General features: G+C 45.1%; 1 protein-coding gene across 3 annotated transcripts; it reads right to left on the reverse strand.

Annotated features, from left to right (window-relative positions):
- Window positions 1–318: 318 nt before the first annotated feature.
- Window positions 319–26782, reverse strand: LOC138819737 (flavin-containing monooxygenase 1). Of its 3 annotated transcripts, XM_070011292.1 has the most exons (10): window positions 26594–26782; window positions 19190–19355; window positions 17272–17409; window positions 10902–11090; window positions 9203–9365; window positions 6584–6726; window positions 5640–5839; window positions 3445–3800; window positions 2532–2604; window positions 319–1191 (listed from the first exon to the last, which is right to left on the reverse strand). In XM_070011292.1, exons 3-10 carry the CDS (start codon window positions 17401–17403, stop codon window positions 849–851), a joined length of 1599 nt encoding a protein of 532 aa, XP_069867393.1. In that variant the 5' UTR covers window positions 17404–17409; window positions 19190–19355; window positions 26594–26782; the 3' UTR covers window positions 319–848. The 3 variants fall into 3 exon arrangements, with proteins under 3 accessions (XP_069867393.1, XP_069867392.1, XP_069867394.1); XM_070011291.1 differs by lacking the exon at window positions 19190–19355; XM_070011293.1 differs by lacking the exons at window positions 19190–19355; window positions 26594–26782 and adding an exon at window positions 17631–17756.
- Between the last annotated feature and the right edge of the window lie 273 nt (window positions 26783–27055).

A 27055-nucleotide genomic window follows, 5' to 3' on the forward strand; every position in this document is an offset into this window, starting at 1 on the left:
AACTCTGGGCCTGGGCGCTGTCCCTCAGCTCTTCAGCTCAAGGGTAGCGCTCTACCACTTGAGCCACAGTGCCACTTCTGGCTTTTTCTGCTCATGTGGTACTGAGGAATCGAACCCAGGGCTTTATGCATGCAAGACAAGCACTCTACCCCTGAATCACCTTCCCAGCCCTGTGCTGCCTCTTTTATTGGCTTTATTGACACACTCCTCCTCTTCTTCTTTATTCCTCCAACCCATGAAAACACCACCACCAACAACAAAAAGAGCCCCAAATAAAATGAAACAACAATGAGAAACAAACCAAAAGACTACTTGAAATAATTTCAGGTTTCTCTCTTCTTTTTTAATTTTCGTTAGTTAATAGCACATGAGCATCATCTTAGTGCAAACCATTTTTTTTTTCAAATGAGGTATGGTGTTTTAGTTTAGATGGATGAAAGTAGTTTTTTCCCCCCAGAAAACCCTTCTTTATTTTTAAGGAGTTGTACAATCACGGGAGCTACAATCTTGTAAGTCAGGTTATGAGTACGCTGCTCCTTGGGTATCACCTCTTCCTTCACTTATAAAAAGTAGTTTTTATGGATAAAGAGACACCTGTTCAGAATTCTGTCTGGCACAGCTCTGTCCCTAAAATGGACTTGGAACCTTCCAGAGCCTTCAGGTGCACCCTCGAGCCTTAGACATAATGAGATGGGGAGGAGGGGGGTCTGGGAATAGCAGAGGGAGAGAGGGCTAGCCTTGCTCTTGGGGCATGGTTTATAATGTGAAGGCAAGACTTCTGCAGTGAAAAGCGTCAGAGCAGTGCACTGCACAGCCTGTGTCGATAAACCATCTGGATGATCTCTCACTCAGAGGAAAACCAAGAACACAGCTACCAGCAAAGCCAGCAAGCCAAAGAGTTTAAGCGAGCTGTCAAAGGCAGAGGGGGGGTTTTGCACAGTGCGAGTTTTGGTGACTTTCAGGGCTCGGTCCCACTGCGTCAGGATGGCTTTTCTGGCTCCTTCCCACTTTCCTGTGCCCGCCAGGCGGAACTGGTACGGTGTGCAGGGGCCAAAGAAGACGGCGCAGGCCAGCCGCGGGTCGGTCAGGAACATAGACCACAAGCTGGGCTTCGCGTTGATGGCAGTCAGGAGATCATCGATGTATGGGATGTAATCCGACTGTAGAGCCTTGCAGTAACACAAGCCAAACCTTGATCGGAGGAGGACCGGGCGGGCGGGAGCAGCAGCAGCAGACCAGGAGAAAGGAACGGTGAAAATCACAGAACAAAGAAAATCTTTCACCATTTGTCTGAAGCAAACAAATAGTCCTGCAAATTTTGGAATGATTTCTGTGTTTTCTTCTTTACATCCACAGCTTTCTAATGGTCTCATGCTACTTTCCCAAACTAAATGGTTACTTTACTTGTGTAATATGAAGAGCCACAAAAATGTGTAGGGTAAAATGCTCTGTCCTGCTGAAATGAGTCCTTTGAAGCATCAGCTTAGTCTTGTGGCGAGAACATTCTACACTGTGTAACAGGGTTTTTGAAATTGTTGTTGGATTTGTGTGTATGTGTGTGTGTGTTCCAGTCCTTAGCTTGAACTCAGAGCCTGGGCACCATCCCTGAGCTTCTTTTGCTAGCTCTCTACCTCTTGAGCCACAGCTTCACTTCTGGCTTTTTTGAGTACTTTTTTTGTAGGTAAGAGTCTCACAGACTTTCCTACCTGAGCTGCTTTAAATCTTGATCTTCCGCCTCCTTGATTAGCTAGGATTATGTGAATGGGGCACTTGTAGTTATTTTAATTATTTATCTGTTATACAGGAGTTGCATAATAAGGCAAAACAAAACCCTGTATTCCAGTGTGAGGATAAGAGGAGATAATTGAAATATTTTGTTTTGGAATTTGACAAGGATAGAACATCTTTCTCCTCTACCCCTGGCCCTCGAATGGCTGTCACAGGGTCCCGAGAGCCGACACCCAGACCTTCTGCAAAAGGCCAGCTCCAGAATCCCCCTGCTTTGAGCTTCCTTCAGGTCTTCAGTTGCTGCTCAGTCTACTGTGGTAACAAGAGCAGCCGCTGGAAACTGCATAAGAGTGTCTGTGGACACGTTGGTTTGAACTTCATCTAATTTTCAAGGGTTGCAAAATCAAAAGCAAAACCACTCAAGTAGATCTGGCCCAGAGGTGTGGCTGACTGACCTCTGTGTTACAGCAGCACCTCCAACAAAACACTAGAGTTGAGTTGACCAAGACTTGTTGAGTGGGCAAATGCGCTAATACTTCCAGTAATGTACATGTCAGTGAGGGTTGGTTATACGCGCTGTTAACCGATCTCCAAATGATGCTTCGTGACTGTGGGCTCGAGCTGATTCTGGGGGCATTACAAGTTCTCAATTTCCCTTTGCTTCCTTTCTTATTAAACCAGTCCTCCTCCTTTTCCCCAACTCTCAGCTGTCCTTCTTTTCTCCAACACACGTCCCACCTCTCTGCTATGGCCCTGTCACCAAGTTTAGTTACGATTCAGAAGGGATGCCCCCGTTCACTCACCCACTGGGTTTGTTCTCTTTTCTCTCATTGACTTCCTTCATCATGACGCTCGCTGGTGGTAGGAGAGTGGTACCTATTAAGTAAACAACGAACGCAATTTCCCTTTAGATTTCAGTGCTTACGATGAAGGTGCTTTCCTAGAATTCATCTTCTATTTCTAGTATCCCACAATGCATGCAGACTTGAGCTGGCTGATGATGTGCTCTTGGCAGTAATGTGGCCTGCTGAAAGGGTAAGCTAACCATCTAGCTTTCTCACTAGCTAGCTGATACTACCCGACCTCACGGCTAGTTTGACTGAACTTTATCACTTGATTGGGCCTTTAAATTCTAATCGAACCAGTTGATCTGCTCAAAATAACAGGATGGCATTACATCTATCTATCTGTCTGTCTGTCTATCTATCTATCTATCTATCTATCTATCTATAATATGTATATACATACTATGTAGAAACATGTATATTTGTGGGTATATATGTGGACACATGAATACACATGTGCGCGCACATACACACACACAGCAGTAGAGCAGCATTAGAGAATGAACTCAGCTTCATGCTTCCTAGTTAAGCACTCTACCACTTGTGCTATGTCCCAATACCTTTGATTTTAGTTTAGTTTAGTTTTGTTTCTTTTTTTCTTGTGCTAACTTTGCCAGGGCTGATTCTCCCGTTTCTATGTCCCATGTTGCTGGGCCTATGGGCCTTTACCACTACACCCAGCCAGCTTCTATATTTTGATCCAATTGGTACTGGTGATGTTACAAGTTGTTAGGATAAGATCATGCAGTAGAAAAATCGAGTGTTTCCTGCTTTTGAATGATTCTGTTGTTTGGAAGAGGAGCTAGGGAGTAGTCTCAAGTTATCACATGGGAAACTGAAAGCACGTGCCTTGTGATTTCTTATTGTTTACCTTTGAATACTTGGACCACCCATCGAGCTTGCGTTTCTCCTGTGGGCAGCATGGAGCCCAGAGGTTTGATGAGGTTAATCACCGCCAGCGTTGGCTTCGGCAGATGCACTGGAAAGATATACTTGTACAGTGATGCCTGGCCATCTTCAACTTTCACTACCGATTCCTCGAGGAAGGGGAAATCGAAGGTGTAGCCCGTGGCAAAGATGATGATATCAATGGGCTCTTCCTTTGGGGTGTTGTTGAATATGACCGAGTTCTCCTTCACTTCCTTAATGCTAGGCTTGATCAACACTTTCCCGGTGATGATGCGGCCAGGCAGCTCATCATTCAGCACAGGCTCTCTCAGCTGAACCCTGAGCAGAAATGCAGACAGGGGAGACATCTGCCAGTGAGCCCAGTGGCCGGCCCCTTCCCCTCCTCCCCCTTCCCATCCGTTCTGGATAAGAGCTGCCAGCTGTGGGAGATGTTAACCTCTGATGAAGGGGTGCGTGCTGTCCAAGGGTGGTAAAGTCTGCCAACCTATTTGCTCGAGTCTGGAAGCTGGAGTTGCTCTAGCTCCAGGCTCTCTTGCAGAGTTTTCAGCATTCAGCCGTCCCTGCATTGCGGAGACGGTGTCCTGCTGAAAGCCGGCAAGCGTGAGCCAGGACTCCCATATCTGATGAGAGCTGCTGGGGGCTGCCTCCAGTGCTCATCCCGCTATAAATCAGCTGCATACGGAAAACACGTGTGTTTCCAAGAAGGAACACGGCTTGTATGACCTTCAGGAACAAGATTAACACAGTGAATTTGGTTTTGTAGAAACTAAGCCATGCAGAGCTTGTGATAGGTGCATAGAAAAGCTGTGTGTAGTGGTCCATGCCTACAATTCTAGCACTTGGAGGCTGAGGCAAAAAAGGTTCTTTTAGGCTAGCTTGGACTATATAGCAACACATTGTCTTAAAAACCAAAATGGCAAGGAGGAAGGGAAGGAAGGAGGCAGGCAGGCAGGCAGGCAGGAAGGAAGGAAAGAAGGAAGGAAGGAAAGAAGGAAGGAAGGAAGGAAGGAAGGAAGGAAGGAAGGAAGGAAGGAAGGGAGGGAGGGAGGGAGGGAGGGAGAGAGACATGAGATGATATGTTAACATGGAAACAGCATGGATTACAATGTAGTAAGCATGGGTTCTTTTCCAACTGTTTTTATGTTACAGAGCTTGATCTAATTTTACAGTGTTGATAGGATTTTTTCTGTTCACCTATAAAATAGAGGTAGTAATAGCATCCTTGAACACTGGATAGAATGAAAGATCATAGGAAGTTGTGTTTGTGTGAGTATGTTTATACATGTTGCATATATGTGCATATGTATATAAATATATATGTACATATCATCTTAAACTTTGGAAATGACGCAGGATTTACTACACCAAAGAGAAAAGGACTAAAAATATATGTCTTCAGACCCTGCAAGGCATCATTCTGGTCAGATAAAACTTACGATAGAAAAAGCTGTGGTGGAAGGAGGAGCCTGGGGTAGAAGAAAGAAGATAAGCTGCAATGGGAAGAGTGAGGACAAGGCGGAGAGAAATGACTGGCGTGCTGACGGGCGGGACAGCATGCCCGATGGGGCGGCTTGATCACAGACCCGTGCTGATCAGAAGGAAACCCGCGGAGAGGGCAGGAGGGAGCTCCCGCTGCAGTCACCTGGTGATGGATCGTCCCTGCACACACTCCATGAATGAAGAAGAAATGCTTTGGCTCTTGTCAGTGAGTTAAGTCACTCGAGGGACACACAAAGGCAAGAAGAGATGGTGAAGGGCAATTATAGGATTTTCCCAGCAGAATGAAATAATGCTGATGTGTTGTTTTCGTCTACAAAGCCACAGACAAATCATTATCTTGGTGTGGGAGCCAAGGCCCAAGGAACTTTCCATGGCCACGTAGTATTGCATGAGCGAGAGTAAGTGCCTGAGTGTTGCCGAGTCTCAGTTTTCACAGAGCAAAAGGGAGCGCGTAATAATGCCTACCTTAAAGATTTGTTGGAAAGGTGAAATATATAACTTTATTCACTGAGCACTTACAAAACAAGCTATTATTACCTAAGACATCTGTATGACTGAAAAGCATTGCCATAATTCTGCATGCTATTGCCTGGCTTCTATGTAGGACTGGAAAGAGTCAGGCTTCCTAACATTCTTGGGCAGAGAGGTTATATTTACCTGTCTTCTGGTATTACACCGTAATTTTCATGATTGAACCAGCTGTTCATCTTTTTGGCTATCAGCCAAGACACAATTGGAGTTGGAAGAAAATTTCTGAACATATTCTGGAATCGTGTCATGAACACCATGTCCCAGGGGTACCCCGAGTCAAAGACACGGCTGATCACCCACGCCCCTCCAGTGGTGCTGAGGAACACCTGGAAGCAACCACAGAGACGGGAAATGGTCAGGAATTAAAAGAAAGATGGAAGGAAGGAAGGAAGAGAGAGTCCAAGACCCAGTACACACACACACACACACACACACACACACACACACACACACACACACACACACACACACACACACACACACACACACACACACACACACACACACACACGAAGGAGGGAGGGAAAGAGCTGAATGCTGGTAGCTCATGCCTACCATCCTATATATAAGGAGGCTGAGATACGAGGATTATGATTCAAAGCTAGCCCCAGCAGGGAAGTACGTGAGACTCGTACCTCCAATAAACTACTGTGGCTGTGGCTCAAGTGGTAGAGCGCTAGCCTTGAGCAAAAGAAGCTCAAGAGACAGCGCCCAGGCTCTGAGTTCAACCCCCAGGACTGGATCCAAAAGAAATACAAAAATTTTTAAAGAGGAGGCGAATGGGAGCCCTTAGGAAGGAAAAATTCTCCAGGGTTTTCTGAAGTGTAGGGCTGTGTCTTGTCCTCTTATTGGGTGCCTAGGAACAGGACAAAACCAGAACTCATAGAAAGTGTTTTTAGAGGAAATACAGGACAACAGGAATTTTACAGCAGCAGCAAACTTTGTGAGTAATCGATAAACATTCTACAAAAATCAGTTACATGTTAGGCATTTTTATTTCTTTAACATTTAGCTGGGCATTAAGCAATTTTCTTGAGACAGGAGTCTTAATATCAAGTCAAGGGTGGTACCTTTTTGGCCAGGTGGCTGGCCTCCACAGCAATGTCTGTGCCGGAATTCCCCATTCCAACCACAAGGACTCTCTTGTCTTTAAATATATCTGGATGTTTATAGTGCCGGCTATGGAAGTACTGGCCTTTAAAGGTTTTGATGCCTGGAAAAATAAAGCCAAGTCAAGAATGTATAGGATCAGGAAATAAAACATACATATGTTTTCTGTTTGGACAACATACTTTTGATGTGACTGAGGTTGCTTGGACTAGTATGCTCAAATTTGAGGAAACCTGGAATCTGAATAAATGACTTTACAAGAAGTTAGCAGGTCATCGGATTTATTTACTCATCCCATGTAATTATGTGTACAGATGGGAAATTACTCCATCTTACTCCTTGGGTTTCTAGTTCTACTTAGTGACTAACAACCAAGCTGACCTCTTAGGACCAAAGTCACCTTAAACGAACGTGAAAGGAGTCATGGCCATTCAAAGGCTGATGGAAGTCAGTGGGATAATACTCTAATTACCAGTATTTGTTTATATGTACTGTGCAGCTTTTCATGAACAAGAAGAAGAAAAAAAAAGAAGTTAAAGGAAAGTCTGAACCAGGGTCTCAATGCGGCGTTCATTTGGGACATCTGCTATGGAGCCTATCTGCGCCGTGTGCTAAATTCTGTGAGGAAAATAAAATAAATGTGGTTCTTATTCCCAAAGGTCCACACAAGTTGTAGAAGTTTGTTGACAGTCCTGGAGACTGCCTATAGCTTGGGGTCCATTTGGGGAGTCAGCGGAGTTGGCACGGACTAGAAGGGGTTATGTTGGTGACACCAGGATCACCTTCACTGGGCTACTGAGAGATCTCAGGCTGTTGGTGCCAAGCCCCTGGAGACGTCAATGCAAATAGACAGCTTTGGACTCTCAAGGCCCTGTGGCACAATCAGCACACAGAACCTGTCTTTTCTAGAAAGAGTGACAAGATACCTAGTTTTTCTGGGGGTAACTGGGTATACTTATAGGAGGCGTCCTTGTCAAGATCTGATGGTCCTTGAATCATGAGCAATCTAGCCTGAATCCTGGTTAAAACCTCACATGATCAAGAACCATTAGAATTTGACATGGACCCAACCAAATTCAAATATTAGCTCAGTACAGGGACCCCATAAAATGGATCTAAAGACTTCGAAAAGGGGGAGTTGGAAAGGCTAGGAAGGGTCATAGCGTAATCTCTAGATCCTGAGACTGCCACAGATTCCTTTTGCGTCAAGCTGTTTTGGGTTACAAATGGGCAAAAATGAGACTCTGCATGTCTGTCTTCTATGGACTATGGACTTCTTATCTTGCAGAAGGACAGAGGAGAAATCTCATTCGGTGACGATGGCTTAGTCAACCTAAGAATACATATTGCTTAGTGAGTTCTAACCTGACGCTTCTGGAGCTGACCCAGGACCGTGGGCGGTGCGTGGATGTACTGAAGGGGAGGGATGGGGTCACTCCAGGGGGACTGATTTCTCCCCAGGAGTGTATCTGTGCCTCTGATACAGGCTACGTGCTGTGATCATTTCTGTGATCTTAGCAGCCAGTACACATATACGGCTGGTATTGGATAAATGTGGTTTTCTCTGGGCCATGGAGCCTTCTAGATTGTTGGGGCGACCCATGACAGGCCCTCCCTTCTGAGAGATGGAGAGATTTCAAAACTTGTGCTGCCTCGTGGAACGGCCAAAGTCCCTCCCAGAGTGTGTGTCCAGCAGAGGCCGGCTACGCCCCCCTCAGGGTCTTGGAGAACAATTTCTTGCAGTGGATCATTTCTTTTTCAGGTTACTAATTCATTCGTATGGCAGTTTTCAGGACGAGCTGTATTCTACTCTGACTTGATTTGAGTGATCTCTGGGGCAGATGTGGGACCAAGGGCTGTGCATGATTATACTTACTGTAAGATTAAGTGTTGGGATCACTCTGGGCCATAGCTACATGGTTTGGAGAAAAGTTTCCTTAACTTTAACCTGTTGAATATTTAACTGCAGGTAAAAATGAACCAAACAATAACATGTTATACTCCCTTGAGTTGAAGCCCATTTGAAATCTAGCATAGATTAGTATGAATCATGGATGCAAAAACCAGGTGAAGAAACTGAGACACAATGATGTCTTAACTTATCCCCCAAGATTCATTTTCCCTTTGACTATGGACACACTGTCAAAAAAACCTCAGGTCTAGCCAACTGCCAGGATCACATAAAACAAACAAGTAAAGAAAAAATTAAATAGCTTTTTCTTTATTCACAGATTGACCTGTGCTTCCTTCAAACTCAACTTTGGTAATGTGTAGCTAACTCAAGTAACTTGTCTGAGCTTCCTGTGTTTCGAAAGAGCTTTTGGCTCCATCTCTCATTTTAAGGACAGACACTGAACCTTAGTGAACCGTGAAACTGCTTAGTCAGTTATTTATTCTTTTCCTTTGTTCTCATAGCTTGTTTGAAACTGAAACACTGACTAGAAAAGTACTAGTTATAAAAAAAATCTGTTACTTTAAAACTTCATTTAGTGAAGGAGCCTTAGGAATTCATCCTTGTCCCAACCCCGTGTCGGTGTTCATTTCAGACAATTTAAAGTTGTTTTCAGAACATGTTCTACCTGGGAAGGAATCCAGTGGCACAGAAGGGTTAGTAAGAAACCCAGTGCAGACCATGACTGCATCGAAGGTGGCTGAGCTCTGCCTCCCTTCATGCAGAGTGACCACTTCCCACTGGCCAGAAGTGGCAAAATCCGGGCGCTTGGTAACACTGCACACTTTGGTCTGGAAAAAAAAGAGAGAATCACAGGCACAACTAGGAGCTCTCCACTTTCCTTCAAGACCTGGCTGGTGGACGTGCCAGCTGACACTTCGAAAGCTCTAGAGCACAGAACAAACACAACACAATTAGGAAGTATCATCTTAGACTTCTCATCAGGCTGTCAGACTCACTGTGATTTCTTGGATGAAAGTATTTTAACCTTGGATTTGTGATTTGCTCACATTGTGATTAAGTGGTCTGCTCAAATTCTCCCTGCAAGTGATGTCTTTTTATGATGATTTTTTTCTGATATGAAACCTTATTTTTTTTAAACAGAACCCCCTCTTGAACAATAGTTAAGTGTAACAGAGATACGGTCATCTATAGCTGAAAACATAAATTTGGCCTCAACTATCTTAGCTTAAGAAAGAAAGGTCTGATAGAATACATTGCTGAAGTTTCCCAGATCTGAACTATTTTAACTGCAGCCTGGTGTTTCTAGGAGTAGTCCAAAGTTCAAATAGTCTATTTCTTTGCTCACTGAGTACATATATTTCCCTCATGTATGTACTGATTTAGAAAGCATATTTGTTTTTCATGATGCTGGGGAGCTAGGCAGTACTCTAACACTCCCCTCCAAGAAGTATGCATTTAATAAATGTAGCACAAGCCAAATGTAAAGGCAAAGGTTATTCACCTACCATGAGGCTTTGCTGCCTTTTTCTTCTTTTCAAAAATATCAGAGAACAAGGGCTTCTCATATGTTTCCTAATGCTCTTTGATTGATAATATTCAAAATGCCTATTAGGTTTCTACATTTGTATTAGCAACTCTTTGTTTCAGAAAAGCCATTATTATAAGCTGCGGGCATGGCTCAAGTGGTAGAGTGCTTGCCTAGGAAAAGTCTTCTTAGCCAGGGGCAGTGGTTCAAGCCCATAATCCTAATTACTTGGGAGTAGAGATGAGATCACAATTTGAGGCCTTTTATTATCATTTTTTTTTTGGTGATGGGCCATTTGTAGATACTTTGGGTTTATGATATTCTTAGAATGATTAGGGAGAAGCAAAGTTAAGATTATGAAGGCTTTGTACAAAGTTAAGGGATTTAGATTTTTAATAGAAAAGTTATGGCACTGTATTAAATGCTTACACATGGATATGGTTTTGGGAAGATAATTTTGGTTCTATAAAAGATAAATTAGAGAGTGCAGGGGAAAAAAAAGAGAAAGAGACTAATTAAGAGTCCCAAATTCAATCTACTTACTTGCTAATGGAACCCAGTACTCAGCTTTGCTCTGCCTATCAACCCAGCCACAAAAGGAAAGCACAAATAGGAGTCCAGACTGAACCCAGCATAAAACGGGACCCCGGCAAGGACGAAACTCTTGCAGGCCCAAGGGCTAGAGCACCTGCCTAGCGAGTGCATAGCCCCGAGTTCAAAGTCCAGTACTGTCACTAAAAACAATGATGAACATCTCAGTTAAAGAACCCAGAACTAGCCTACGGAGAGGTAGTAGACTAGAAGAGAATACTTCTGGATGACTTATTTTATGTCTTACCTTGAATTGAATGCATTTCAGAAGATCAAATCGGTTTGCATACATTTTGAGATATTCCAGGAAGAGAGAATTTGGCACAAAGTTTGGGTAATCTTCTGGGAATGGAAAATCTGAGTAACAGGACATTTCCTTGCTGCTGTTGGAGACCACAGAGTTGTAGAGACTGGCTCTGCCTTCTTCCACATATTCCTGTGCAAACAGTGCACGGTATGAGATGCATGCATGAACACACACAGACACACAGACAGGAAATAATGTTTTGAAAGTCTCAAGCAGTGATGATACTACAGATGACCTAGATGAAATATTCTACCTGCTGTTTTTCTAATGGGATTTGATATTCTTCATCAAGGAAATGGCAAACATTAGATTTCAGCAAAATTATAATTAATTAAATTTTATAATATAATTTATAATTTGTTAATTCATAATTTTATGTTTTTTATAATTTCACTTATTACATGGTAACAAATAAGCCTCTATAAACTCACCTGTTTGTATTCATATACTATCACTGAAAAGTATAGGCAAACACAGAAATAGACAAGAGCCTGTAAGCACTTTTTTGGGGATGGGCCATTTTTAGGTGTTTTAGTTTTATGGCATTCTTGGAGTGATTAAGGAAAAGCAAAGTTAAGATTAGGCTTTTGTACAAAGTTAAGGAATTTGGATTTTTTAATAGAAAAGTTATGGCACTGTATTGAATGCTTTAAAAATGGAGATGATTTGGAAAGGCAATTCTGCTTCTATAAAAGATAAATTAGAGAGGGCAGGGAAGAATAGAAGGCGATTAGTTAAGGGTCCAAAATTCAATCGACTTATTCAGCTTTCCTCTGGGTTATGGGAATAAGATGATGGTTACAAGGAGCCATAATACCGATAAGGGAGAGTAAATAGAGAAGGAGCTATAGTATAGGTAGGAAACCAACCCCTATCAACTGAAAACACTTTGGGATCAGTTAGTGTAGGGCGAAATTTCATTCGTGTGTTTTTGGCTTCCAAGAAGATAAAGAAATATCCCATTGCAAATGCTAAATCTCCCTCTCTCCTCCCCTTCCCCTCCCCCCTCTCTCTTTCTTCTTTCACACACACACACACACACACACACACACACACACACACACACACACACACACAATCATACTGTTTAAGGAAGACTTAAGAGATTTGTGGTCTACACTTAGTAAAGATTTCTATAAAATAGTTTAAAAGAATCAAAGCATTTTAAAGTGTTTACGCATCTGACTTAGTGGAACTAGATAATCCTGGGAACTCTGTATGTTAGGGCATCTTACGGCAAATAAATCACAAAAATGGAGGTGAAAACCTTGCTGTTTCTCAAAACTGGAGGAGATAATTGTCAGGGCGGGAAGAAGAAAAGCTTCCAGGAAATGCTGAAGCCTGTGGCTCGGTAATGCATCACAGATGTTAGCAGAGTTTAAGGAGACTTTGCCCTGAGGGTGGAATCTGAGATTGAACTCTGCTCTCTTCTCCCTTTCCTCCCACCGACTGTTTGTCCTGGCAAAGTGCACGGTCTGTGGTGCTTAGCACATGCACAGCGAGTCTGAGTGTGTGTCCCTTGTCAATGGGACCTGTGGGTCCTGGGCTTCCCTCCCGCGCTTCCTTCAGGGGGAAATCTGCACCAGCGATTCCCAGGCCCGCAGGCCCTCCCCCTCCAGCCCTTCCGCTGCCCTCCCTCCTGGCACTGGCCCTGGGAGGCTCTGCCAGTTGCTTTGGCACTCCCAAGTGTGGGAGCACAGGACCCCCTGAGAATTGGTAGGGCCATTTCGGAGCAGAGTCTTGTTCTCAGGAGGGTGAAGAAGTGAGTGAGAGGTAGAAGGGGGAGAAACGGGCTGCAGAGGAAGCAGAAAGCACAGGAACCGGAATAGTGGGGTTTCTGGCCTTCTGGTGCACTTTGGTTCAACGGTGCAGTGAGAATGGCGCCGTCACCCGCTGAGAAACCTGGTGGGCTTCTGTGTGCCACTGTCAGGTTGTCCGGGTTTGAGTTCTGAGGCTGACAAGGCCGGGCGTGCAATGTAGCTCTTGCCAGCACAGGCCCAGGCTACATCTACATTCTCCTCAGGTCGTGTTGGGAATTTCTTAACCCCTCTGTGTCTCTGTGGCTTCATCAAGAACAGGTACCTCCCAGGATAAACAGAAACGGAGTGACAAGGTGCCCATACCAGTGCCCACCGGCCTCTCAGTGCAGGTTAACTACTATCCATATTGTTCTTCTGTAACTCCCACGAAATTGTCTTTCTTCAGCTCTGTGTTCTTTGGGGGAAGATTTTTGGCAATGGGAGTGATTACCAGGGCAAAGGTCTTTCTTTCCTTCCTTTAAAAACAGATGTAAAGGGGCCATAGCTAGAAGTTCTCTACCTAGAGAGCTTTTTGTTTGTTTGTTTGTTTGTTTATTTTTGCCAGGCATGAGACTTGAACTCAGGGCCTGGGCACTGTCCCTGGACTTGTTAGCTCAAGACTAGTGTTTTACCACATTGATCCACAGCCCCATTTCCATTTTTTTTTCCTGGCAGTTAATTGGCCATAAGAGTCTCACAGACTTTCTTGCCCAGGCTGACTTTGAACTGTGATCTTCAGATCTCAGCCCCCTGAGTAGCCAGGATGACAGGTGTGAGCCACCTGCAATGGGCAGAGAACTTCTGTCTGTATGCACAACGCTCACAACTCCTGTTCTTCATGAAACATTGTTTCTTTAGAACAGAGGGCTTGGAATATGGCTCAGAGGAAGAATGCTCGCTCAGTGTGTGCAAAGACCTGGGTTTGAGTCCCTAGCACAGAAGAACAGAGGGAGGAGGAAGAATGGGAGGGAAGGGAAGAGAGGACAGGCAGTAAGATGTCTCCCTGGGAAGTCAGACACTCCCTGGAGGCCCTGGGCAGCTCTCCGTCTGCGTCACAGAAGCGCTGTGGAAGCCTCAGAGAAAACGGAGGAGCCCCAAGAATTTAAGCTTCTGAGGAGCCTGTCAGGAGCCCCTCCAGACAGACAGAAGAAATTTATAAATGGTATGAGCACGTGAGTCAAATGAGACCTGCCATGATTGCTGCAGCTTTAGAGACAGAGCCCAATCCGTGATGTTTTTACTGTGGTGGGCCCGAGTGGGGGCGGGGCAGGGATTTGTGTAATCGCTTTATCTATCTTTCGGGACACGGGAACTGTCTGTGCATGCGTTTTATGGCGTGTCTGTCTTGCCTCTTCTGTTTGCACCGTGGGTTCTGGAGGCTCATAACCTCACCAGGAAACCACACTATGTCTATGCAGCTCTGACAAGCACAGAGTTGTTAGAGTAAGCGCTTTAGTTCTTGAATTCTGCAGGCTTTGGCTGGGCTTCCTACTCTGTGTCCATGCTGCATCTCTGTCTCTCTGTCTCTCTCAGTATTGGGAAGGAGAGAAAAGGGACATCTTCAGAACGACTCAGAAAACTCATAGCATGTTGGAGCTGAGAGATACCCTCAAGGCCACCTAGTGGGGCTTAGGGGAATTTCAAGGTATTACAGCAGTGCCCCCGAGACGCTTCTATATCAAGGGAAGTCTGCTTTATACAGACGGGGCTGTTCGGGCTCTTCAGGTCCGTGGTGGTTCAGCACTCACCTGTTTCTCAAACTGGCTCCTGGTTTTCGTTTTATAAATGAGGCGCTAGAGGCGAAACGACGTGTCAGCTGACCAGTCAGCCCTGCCCTTCTCTGACAGTCCTCTTAAGCCAAATTTGGACGGCATCTCACATCCCCGCATAGAACTTGCTCCTGGCGGTCTCTACTCTCCTGTTGTTCCAATTCTACTTACTCTCCCTAAGCCCTCTTCACCTTCTACACTGCCATGATTTCCAGAAAGAAATTTCCAGGCCTCTAGGGTGTGTGTGTGTGTGTGGGGCACACACGCATGCTGTTGCATCTCTGCTCATTTTATCTCCTGTGCTTACCGTCCCTTCCCCTAGTCTCTGGGGAAGGTGTGTCTCATTTCTTTCTTTCTAAAACTTATGCCTCCATTTATGCCCGTAATCACATTCCTTCCATTTTCTGCCAGAATCCTTTCTCAGTTTGTTCTCATGTGTTCAGTCATTTCCTACAATCCAGAACTAACTCCTCCATTTATGCCCATAATTACATTCCTTCCATTTTCTGCCAGAATCCTTTCTCAGTTTGATCTCGTGTGTTCAGTCATTTCCTACAATCCAGAACTAACTCCTCCATTTATGCCCATAATTACATTCTTTCCATTTTTTGCCAGAATCCTTTCTCAGTTTAATCTCATGTATTCAATCATTTCCTACAATCCAGAGGTTTTCGCTTTGCCTACAAATGCCTTTGAACTTTTGCATCATGCACACAGTCAAAGGTAACAACCACAATAAGGACTCTCTAATATGTTCCTTACCCATTGTTTTGGAAACGGGATAGCAACAGATAGTCATCTACCTGTTTCCCTATCACTGCTTCTCTTACATAAGCCATATGCATCAATAAAGTCTTAGTTTATCAACATGCTTGGCACCTTTTCCTTTTCTGGCATCTACTGCTCCATCTCTTCTGCTTACTGAAATCCTTCAAAGCTCACCTCCACCAACTTTTCCACAAAGCTTCCCCTGGCTTCCTGCCGGTGGCTGTGAGCCAATTCCCATTCCCATGCTCACAGCACTGCTCTGACTTGCAATATCTTAGCCTTCTTCCTTCTGCTTGACAACCCCCCGGGGCTGAGCAAATCCTTCTCGTTTGTGTGTCCCCTGCAGTGCTTTCTGTTGTAGAGGTTTGCTTTGCCCAAGTTACACCACCAGTTGTACACAGTCGAATCTGAACCTATGTCTCTTGACTCTTAATGAATTTTAATGTCAACTATTAGGCATCTGTCACCTAAATAAGGAACTTTTTTTTTTTTTGGTGTGGGGGTCTTGTATCTCAAGAGACTTGTATATAACCTTTGCTCTTTGGACTCACTTTGTTTTAACTGAAATTACCTTAGCCAAACTTGAGCAATTGAGTTGGATCATACCTTCTTTTAAGCTAACTCATAAATTAGATGTGCTTAGATCATGGGTGAAGAAGAAATCTGAGAATCCCCACTGGCTAGGGGATTGCTTGATTAGTAGTGTCTTCACTGAGTGCAGAAGCGGAGTGCTTTGGGGCAGGTAACAGGTTCTACCATCCTGTCAGAACACACACGATTTGAATCATGGGAATGGGTGTGTCCTTTTACTCAGTCCTCTTTTGAAGGTCTCCATGCATTAATGCCCACAGTTGGTGCCTGGAGACAGTTTAGGATATGCAGTTCTTTATGTGTCAAGCTGTCCTTTGCTGGAGAAGTATCGACTAAACCATTTAGCTTTTCTGAAAGCTTTGCTTAGTGAGTTAGAAGATCACTAGTTTATTCCAGTTCCAAACTCCTTCTGTGAGGGAGGTCATGCCCAGTCTTTCTCCTTGCTTCTTGGGGAATCTGACACTTGCTCTCTCTCACTGTGCCTGACAACTTTCTCCTTAGCACATCTGATGTTTATGGGAAATGTTTTTGACTGGAAGGAGTAAAAAAGCGTGCGTTTTGGAGAGATCTGGCATGAATGCTCCCCTGGCTGAGTCCTGGAGCTCAAAGAGCCCTTGCTCTCCCTGGTCTCATGGGCCTGAAGCAGGGCTGTTGAAACCCCCTGGGATCCAGGCCAGTCAAGAGTGAGCTTTACAGTCTCCTCCAGTCCAGAGTGTTATCCTGCTCAGATTAGAGGATATCACTTTTCTCTCTCTCTCTCTCTCTCTTTTTTTTTCTTCTGAGGAAACAACAACAAAAAAGGCTTGGTAAACCCATTAAAAAAAAAAAAACCCAAAACATCTGATCTTTTCTAGCATAGATCTTTTCTAGCATAGATCTTTTCTAGCATGGACTGGCATGGCTCAGGCTGTGGGAGCTTGGTCATGGAACCGATCTTATTCTGACCCCTCTGTCGCCCGGACACAGATGGAATGGGGCAGGGAAAAGAGAAAAGCCAGTGGGAGCCGCTCAGTCCTGCAGACATAGGCTGCAGTTCGAGTGGTTGTTCTAAACCCTGCGGTCTTTGGTCCCGCGGAAGACCCTCTACTTCTTCTGCTCCTGGTCCTTATGCCTGCCCCAGTCATTCACTTCGTTTCCATAGCTATGGGCTTCTTTGAAACATTTCCTCTTCAGCCCGGATAACATTGATAAAGCTGCTGATGCTTCTGATGAGAGCTCAGCCCGTGCTTAGTTTCTACTTTTGATATTTTCCTAAGCCCCCCTTCCCCGGACCCCACATTGAGCAGACACGTAGCCTTTTACCAGAATAAGCCTTGTGGGAAAAACACTGACAGGCCTCTGGTTATTGCAGCGGCACATGGAAGCAATGGAAAGCCCACTTACGGTGTACCTCCAGAGGCCGCCCAGGTCCGCGCTCCTCTCGAAGCAGGTGGGCTCCAGACCCTCCTCCAGGCAGCACTTGATGGAGGCCAGGCCGCTGACCCCGGCTCCCACGATGGCCACCCGCTTCACCATGGTCTCCTGTGTGTGTGGAAGCGAAACGGAGCTCTTTATTCACAGAAGCCTCACCCCACCCTTAGCTGCTCTCACAAGCCAGGGAGAAGAGCAAGAATTTGGATGATGAGAGGATTTCCGCGGGTGTGTGTGTGTGTGTGTGTGTGTGTGTGTGTGTGTAGGGAAGCAGAGTCTGGGTCACGGCTTTAACCCCTGAGCCTGGTCACGGTCCCGCCCCTCACTCAGACCTGGCACCCAGCATCATTGCTGTGTGTAGCTTCTGGCAAGTGGCTGAAACCGGACCCTCTGCTGGAAGAGTCTTGCGTGCTGGCCTGGACTGCTTCCAACCTCCTAGCTCCAGCCCTAGAGCTGGGGAGAGCGGCGGCAAAAGAGAAGGTTGTCCTGTCCCGCAGCCAGGTTCAGACTGGGGAGGGGCCTTTACCCAGCAGCCGGTGGGGCGGGGCTGGGACCGGGAGCCAGGACACTGTGACCACTGCGGATGCTGCCACCACACAGCTGCGTGACGGCACAGCTGTCTCTGCACAGGGGGAGGGGAGGCGGGGTGAGGTGGAGGGTGAGGAGGGCTGCCAGTGAGGGTTTGTGGGGAAACAAGGTGCCTCCTGCTTCAAGCCAATACTGACTTTTGGGGAGCATGGCAAGTCACTGTTGGCAGCAGCTAGAGAAACATCGAGTGCCAACCACGGGTGAAAAGCCAGGGCTGGCAGGACTGCCGTGAGACAGTACAGTGCGCCGAGACAGTACAGTCACCTACGTCAGCCGCTACTGTGTGATCAGAGGCAAGTTATTTAGTGTCTCTGTGCAGCTTAGAAATGGAGAAAACGCCAGTGGCCTCCTTGCCGCATTCTACGAGGCTCAGGTGAATTGACACAGGAGAGTTCCTGGAACGTAGCAAATGCTCAATAAATGTAAGCCATTGCTACGGTAAAAGTGGTTCCAAAATTGGTGTTTCTATCTGCCTTTTACATGACTATATTCCTATAGCATTTATGGTTAATAGTACACCTATTGAGCACAAATCAAAGGGTGTTAGATATTGCTTCCTAGCGTGTTTTCAAGATCATTTTACCTGCCCAAGTTTTTAGATTTTTAGAAGCACAAGAAAGTGCCCCAAAGACACAGATTTTCCTGAACATTTGCTATTTGCTGTGTGTGTGTGTGTGTGTGTGTGTGTGTGTGTGTGTTTGTGTGTGTGTGGCTTGAACTCAGGGCCTGGGCACTGGGCTTTAGCTTGCTTACTCAAGTGGTGCTTTCCCACTTGAGCACAGCTTACATCCAGCCTATTGGCAGTTCATTGGAGGTATGAGTCCGGCTCATTAGAGATTGTGCACCAGGCCATTTGCTGTTTCCTTGTTCCACAGATGAACTCTCCTCAAAGCTGGAGTTCAATAATTTGCATTTTTAGAATTGGGAACCGGAGAGAAGTTCAACCAAAGCGACTTTATATCTTTTTGTTCTCTGCTGTGCTCCGTGGTCCAAGGCAGCATATAGATCATGATATAATAGATGTTTAGTGGCGTCTGTGAAAGTGTTGGAGGGCTGTTGACTTCCCATCGCAGGAAGAGCTAGTAGTAGATTCTCTTCGGAGCAGTCATGCTTTAGATCTTGATAGATGCTGCATAATCAAGAATTCTACATAACTGCCCCTCCCTGGGCAGGAGGTGGACACAGGGGGCTGGAGGGCGGGGGTTAGGTGAAGACCCATCTGTTTCAGATCGCCGTTCTATTAGGCATCGGCTTGGTGACAGGAAAACTGCTCACCCCTTCAAACGTCAGCTTCCTCACTCACCGAAGCTACTTGTCAGACATGGCCGCCATCTCGTGAGAGATCATCGCCTTTAGGATACAATGACTGGGAATCGGCGTGTGTGATCAGAGCCCCACATCGGTGGTCAGGGCGGGATAGCAGGAGCAGAGGCAGCTCGCTTTGGGAGGCGAGGAGCCTCTTCCAAGAGCTGGGTTAAGAAAGAGGGTGACAACAAATCAAAGAAAGGTTGGACAAATGGGATTGCATAAGATTGCAGAGCTTCTGCAGGGCAAATGACATAGCTGGCAAGATCAATAGAAAGCCCACCGATTGGGAGAAGATCTTTACTAGCCATACAACGGACAAAGGTCTCATATCAAAAATATACTTGGAACTCAAAAAATTAAACCACCCAACAACAAATCCTCAAAGAAACAACTGCCCAATAAATAAGTGGGCGAAAGACTTAAAGAGAAGCTTCTCTGAAGAAGAAAGAAGGATGGCCAATAGACACATGAAGAAATGTTCAACATCCCTAGCCATAAAAGAAATGCAAATCAAAACAACATTGAGATATCACCTCACTCCAGTTAGAACAGCAAAAATCAAGAACTCTAATAACAACAGATGCTGGAGGGGATGTGGACAGAAAGGAACCTTACTTCATTGTTGGTGGGAATGTAAACTTGTTCAACCACTTTGGAAAGCAGTATGGAGGTTCCTCAAAAGACTTCACATAGATCTCCCCTATGATCCAGCAATCCCACTTTTGGGCATTTACCCAAATGTTTACAAACAAGACCACACTAAAGCTACCAGCACAACTATGTTTATTGCAGCATTATTTACCATAGCTAAGATATGGAACCAACCCAGATGCCCCTCAGTAGATGAATGGATCAAGAAAATGTGGTATATATACACAATGGAATTCTATGCCTCCATCAGAAAGAATGACATTTCCCCATTTGTTAGGAAATGGAAAGGTTTGGAAAAAATTATATTAAGTGAAGTAAGCCAGGCCCAAAGAAGCATAGGTCCCATGGTTTCCCTTATTTGCAATATCTAGTATAGGTATGAGTCAAGCGGAAAAGGCCAGATAATGTGATGTTAGGAAAATGAACCCTTAAATATGTATTTTAATGTTTTCGTTTCTTTCATGCATGTATTTCTAATGCATTTATAAGATTATTCCTTTATTGCTTTGTATGTCCCTCCCCCACAGTGTAACCCCCGCTTTCACTATATTTGATGTCAGTATATCATGTGGAGGAGATGGGGACAAACAAATCGTTTAAGGATTCAGGTGGACCTGTTGCAACAATGAGAAGTACAAAATGTCATGTCAAAACCAGCTTTACAATTTCGGTGTGGGGGGGGGGAGGGGGGTATAATTGGGTGGGGGGAGGGGGGTAAAATTGGGTGGGGGGAGGGGGGAGGCAGGGAAGGGAAGTGAAGGGTAAACAAAGGAGGAGGCTGCAATGCTTGGTAAGAAATGTATGCATTATTCTGCCCATGTAATTGTAGCCCCTCTGTACAGTATGTTCTCAAATAAAATAAAATACAATTTTAAAAAAAAAAAAAAAAAAAAAAAGAAAGAGGGTGAGGCCATCCCCTGCTGTATCTTCACCGAAACTGGAGAGGAGGTCAGCAGGGGGAGAGAGGCCCGCCATGCTCACCCTGCAGTTGGGTCCAGGGAAGGTGCTCTAGACAGACAGATGGACTGTGGGTATAGCAGGGACCCTGCTGGCTCTTGCCATGTCTAGGATGTTGATGGGGGACTGAAAGCACCCAGGCTGGCTCGGTAAGGAGGAAAAGGAAACGCATATCAACAGTGTCTTTTCATCCAAGGCTCTGCGGACGGTAAGATGGACTCCCCTCTCTGGGGGCCGCTGGGACAGGAACTAAGGATTGTTGGGACATTTGAGATACCTGGCCAATTGTAGTGCACAATGCCTATTACCACAGCGACTTGGGAGGCGGAAATCAGGAGGCTCGCAGTTCTAGGCCCGCCTAAGCAAAAAGTCAGCAAGATTCCATGAAGGCACATGCTAGGCCTTATTTGTTTATTTTTCCTTGAAGTGAGAGAGGATAGACTGGTTTGAGGTCTGAACTGGCAGCTGTTTGGCCTTCCCTTGTACACGGCAGCCTGCCGCTGGACTCCCTCACCCCCCCCCCCCCCCAGCTGCGTTGACAGTTCCGTGGATGCCTTGGAGAAGCTACGCAGCCCTTGCTCCTGCTAGACACTGAAGGGCCGCTTCGGCCCCAGCAGGCATTGTCCCAGCTACAGCCGCATCAGTAACTTGTGCGGAAACGTCGGTTTGCCATCACAAGCTTTGGGGAAACACTGCTAACACCGACTGGGGTGGCAGGAAAGCAACAGAAAGCAACATGAGTTGAATGTGTAGGACTTCTGCAAGCCCAGGTCAGGGTTGCTTATTTTGCCAGGAGCCTGCCTGCCTGCCTGCCTGCCTTCCCTCTCTCTCTCTCTCTCTCTCTCTCTCTCTCTCTCTCTCTCTCTCTCTCTCTCTCTCTCTCTCTCTCTCTCTCTCTCTCTCTCTCTCTCTGTCTCTCTCTCTCTCTTTGTCATGGGGTTTGAACTCAGGGCCTGGGCACTGTCCCTCAGCTCTTCAGCTCAAGGCTAGCGCTCTACCACTTGAGCCACAGCGCCACTTCTGGCTTTTTTCTGCTTACGCAGTGCTGAGGAATGGAAGCCAGGGCCTCATGCATGCGAGGCAAGCGCTCTACCACTGAGCCACCTGCCCAGTCCCTAGCCTGCCTTTCTTTGGCTCCTGGAGCCACTACAGAGTATCCCTTGCAGGAGGGAGCTGCATTGCGCTGTTGATTAACTTGACTGCCGCCTAAGGTTGTATGTTTCCCCAAAGTAGGGCATGTACTTCAATGGATCTGCTTTATCACAGTTCCTAGCAGCTTGCTGGAGCTGTAATAGTTGTTGCAATAATCTTTGGCAATGACTCGATTTCTTACTGGGTGATGTGAATTAATTCATGATCTTCTATGATTTCCAATTAAAAATAGTTGAGCACATATTTGCTGGGTATTGTCACATTGATAGCCTTGTCTCATCTCATTGATGGTACGTCACATGGAAATCTTCCTCTTGCATGAGCTAGGTAAACTTACCACGAGAAGAAAATCTTCCTGGGGCTTTTAGGGGCTTATGAGCCAGATGTCTGGGTTTGTAGTTCAAAGCTGGTTCATTATCATGGACACATTTGAGCAAGTAATTTAAAATTTCTGTGCCACAGTTTCCTTCTTCTCAATATGAAACTAATAGGATAACTGCTCTTAGGCAGTGTAAGGTGCACTCAACGAATGCAGAAGGAGCAGTTAGCATTGTACCTAGGGTATGCGACCCTCTCTTCTGCAGGTGTTATTTTCAAATCTTTACAAGTTTTTTCTTTTAATTCTCTGCCTTGATAATTTTGGGTTTATTTCCAAAGTGATAGAATATTGGAATCAGCCATTGGAGACAACTAAAAACATGAACCTAAAAATGATTTTTTATAGAAAGTTAAACTGGACATTTTGTACAGTTTATGTGTTTGGGGGAGGGTAAAGGGAGCACAGAAATAGTGGGACAAAGTGTGAACTAATTCAGCAGTGACACTCACTGGACACTATATTGAAAATAAAGTATACAACTTGAGCTGGGGGTGAGGGGGAAGGAGGGAGTTCAGGAGGGAAAAACCTGGGAGAAAACAAGAGAAGAGGTGATACTGCTCAAAAAGAAATGTACTCATTAGCTGGGCTGACCCTCATCATCTACTCAGTACTGACCGTAACCCCTCTACGCACCACTCTACAATAGCAACAACTTAAGAAAGACAGTTACAGAAATGAGTGGGAGATAGGAGGTGGATGGTGGGAGAAAGGGCGATAGAAAGAAGAACGGAGAATTGCTGGGCGCTGGTGGCTCACGCCTGTAATCCTAGCTACTCAGGAGGCTGAGATCTGAGGATCACGGTTCAAAGCCAGCCCGGGCAGGAAAAGACCGTGAGACTCCTATCTCCAATAAACCACCAGAAAACCGGAAGTGGCGCTGTAGCTCAAGTGGTAGAGCGCTCGCCTTGAGCTGAAGAGCTGAGGGACAGTGCCCAGGCCCAGAGTTCAAGCCCCACGACCGACAAAAAAAAAAAAAAGAAAGAAGAACGGAGGGCATAAAGCAAATCTTAAAATAACTTGGAAAGGGTTTTCTTCCCTTAGAGTTTTCTTTTTGATTCAGAACAGCTTCTTGGTACATCACCAACCATTCAGACCCATTCCCCACACTGGGAAAAGCCAACCATGAGGATTCAAGCAGACGTGTAAATGATGACCTTCCTTGAGGGAAAGTCAGTGCTTTCAAACACTTGTAGGATTTCTGATAGTTGTATGAAACCAAAGTGATTTAATACAAGTGCTTGCTCAGAAAAAGTGTTCCCCTTTCTATCTTATTTATTTATTTATCTTGAGGTCGTGAGGCTTGAACTCTGGACCTGGGCACTGTCCCTTGGCTCTTCAGCTCAAGGCTAGCGCTCTACCACTTGAGCCACAGCACCATTTGCAGTTTTCTGAGTTGTTTGTTGGAGAAAAGAGTCTCACGGACTTTCCTGCCAGGGCTGGCTTTGAACCACGATCCTCAGATCTCAGCCTCCTGAGGAGCTAGGATTACAGGTGTAAGCCACAGGCACCTGGCTTATCTTTTTATCAAAATGATTTTTAGTCAATGGCTGCCATCAATCACTCTATTATTAATTACTCTATTTAGTAGTATATAAGGCATCTTCCATGCTGATAACTGGAGTGCTGTTTCACAATGCAAAGTATTATGACACTGCACATTGATAGCTGATTGTTTTTTTTTTTTTGGTCAGTCATGGGGCTTGAACTCTGGGCCTGGGTGCTGTCCCTGCGCTCTTCAGCTCAAGGTGAACGCTCTATTGCTTGAGCCACAGTGCCACTTTCTACACTGCACATTGATAATCAGTAAAAATCCTGTTATTTCTTTGTTAGCTCCTTTAAAATCTATCTTTTTTTAATGAAAGAGAGAGCTTTGTCAATTCTAAGTAAATATGAAAGAAGAAATCAACGGATGAAAAAATAACTAAAGCTATCTCACTAAAGGTGAATTTATAACAAAAAGCAAATAAAGTGCCTTCAGCCACACAAAATTGTGAAATGAGTTGGGACGCCACTCGTACTTGCACAAAGTTACTAAATTTTAACCAGAAGGTTAGAAATGACTATGTTTTATCCCCCTGTGGATTGAATTCTGTGCCCTCTACTTCAGAGAAGTAAAATGCAGATATGTGGTTTAATAAAGTCAGATTGAGCGATGCCTCCGTTTATTAAGCTCACCTAGGAAGGATGGGCTCTGAGGCTCGGGGCTTCATGCCACTCTGCAGAGATGCCCGAGAGACTGGGCATTTTGAGGAGAGTAGAGTGAAATATGGTCCTTTGAGCACTCAGCATTAAAGGCCTCTGACAGGGTTAGCATGTGATGGACAGTATTCCGGTTAGGGACGTCTGGTTGGGCAGCTGCTTCAAGAAGGCGAAGAAGGGGACAAGAAATGAGGAGGTCATGTCTTCTCCAGTCCGAGGTTTGGGAAGTCGAGCGGCGCTCAGCAGGCATGTGAATCCCATGCTTGAATCATTGTGATCAAGAATAAACACAAATATTTTTCTTTCATTTTTACACTATTTGTTTAAATGACTTTGGTTGATTAGACCCAACTACTTAATAAGAGGAATTATGGTTTAGGGACAATGTGAAGAAATTATTTGTATAGTAAGCGGCCCTCTAACTGAACATGCTTGGGAAACTCCAGGCAAATATCTTTTCTTTCTGAGTAATTAGTTTAACTCAGAGACTTTATCTGTTGGTGTCAGGAGATCAGTCCATGTCTCCCAGTGGCTTGATCAGCCGGAGTTTAACAGATGTTAGTGGGGTTCACCTCTGCTTGTTGGAGAGAGCAGTGTCTTCATTGGTGCTCAGATGTGCTGTTTATTAATTTATTTATTATACATTGATAAGTATTGGCTTGTTGTAAATGAAATGAAAAAATGGCCAGCTAAATACTGAACCCATGGTATCGAGTATACTGAAGAAGCATTAAGTCCTTTTACTCCAGGGTGAAGGTACAAGAAAGACTACCTCAAGCTGTGTGTGATTCTTCAATTAGGTAAGAGCAGAGCACCGTGTTAGGTACTACACTGTGGTAGGTTCTCTGTCTGTCTGTCTGTCTGTCTGTCTCATGCACCCATGCATGTGCACTCTTTCTGGCTAGTTTATGCTGGCATGGTTAGTTTATTTTTCTGTTAAAAGTGTATTGTGAGAATGGCTCTGTTGGGAGAATACTGTTTGACACAGATTACATAATGATAGGATGATATGCCCTCAAGTTGGCCATGGGGTTTAAGACATAATCAGAGATAAGATCCAACTGGGTGGTGGGCGGGGGTATTTGGTGCACAGGCCAGGCGCACCTGTGGGAAGATCCAGCTGGGCGGTGGGTGGGGGTGTTGGGTGCACAGGCCAGGCACACCTGTGGGGGAGCAGGCCTATGATTTGGGGTTGAAGCCTCTGTCTTCAGTGTGCTTCCTCAAGCCTGTTCTAGACTGCTGCCCTTTAACACACATCCTGCCAGTTAATGTCATAGCAGGTTCTTCTCTAGGACAGAGGGGACTCCGTAAGAAATAACCAGGGAGGGAGGCTCAGTTCGTCCACTGGTATAACATATATATCATTGAGCTGGCTGCTGAGAAGTAATTTGCAAACTGTTATATTTAGAACCAAGTGAGTTTAGTTGGGAGTGGACATTAGCAAAAAAAAAAAAAAAAAGCATAAGAAAATCAAGAAGTGTTCACTCTACCACAAAGAATGGAGCATGAAACATTTGTAAGAACTGAACAATTAAGACATACTGGCACAGATTCATCAGGTTTCAAGGATCTTGGCTTCTCGATTCCGAATTAGACCAAATGTCAGCAAGTGATAGACAAACCTCCCACCTCCCACGCTGTTGTCTCAGAACCAAGACAGCGACTGCTGATGGAAACCCTTTAGGGAAACAACTAAGTTCCCTGCACTAGAAATCCAAAATTTCCCTTTAACTCAACTAAATAGTTCACCCAGCAGGGTACTTACTAATATCCACATATTAGTCATTTGTTATTACTAATACGCTTTATATACTAATATATAATGCATTGTTAATATGCTGTATTGCACATATCTCACTTGACCTCTCTGTTATAAATACTCAACCACCACTCGGTACTCCGGAGCAAGGAGTGGCTGTATAGCTTTTCCAGGCTCCTGGGCAGAGGGAACTGGAGTTCTGGTGAAGCGATTCTGTCTCGAAGCACAGTAACAAAACAGGAAGAGTTCCAGCCCCACCTTCCCCATCCAAGGGAATCAGAGATTCACATCTGTGTACTTACTTTATATACTGCTGATTTCTCGTGCCAGGAGCTCTTCCTCAGTTAAGATTCTGGAGTAAGCAAAAATCCAAAGGGTCTGGGAGCCAGCTTGCCTGGAAGTCTCAGAGACCACAGGATGAACCCAGCCCAGAGATAAGAAGCATTCTGCACAACTTATAGCCCCGTGTTAGCTGTTGTTTATATTTCAGTGTGGTTGATCCCAGCAGTGATAGGCCAAGACAAACACTGGTGATGTGTACTTTAAACTCCTTCTGCTGTCCACCGGTGGACCAGGGTCCAGCGAGCTCCAGAGACATGCTCACTGGCCGCCAGCTTTAGGATAAAAGAGAACAGTATGCTAACAGCTGCCATGCCAAATATTCACTTTGAAGCTTTTTCATCCATTTTGTATTGAAAGAAAAGTAATATTTATGAAAAGTCTTGCATTTATCTGTATTAGTAGATTGAATTTTTAAAGCTCTT

This window comes from Dipodomys merriami, unplaced genomic scaffold, assembly GCF_024711535.1.
Source record: "Dipodomys merriami isolate MVZ:Mamm:240054 unplaced genomic scaffold, mDipMer1.0.p SCAF_81, whole genome shotgun sequence".
Taxonomy (NCBI): Eukaryota; Metazoa; Chordata; class Mammalia; order Rodentia; family Heteromyidae; genus Dipodomys; species Dipodomys merriami.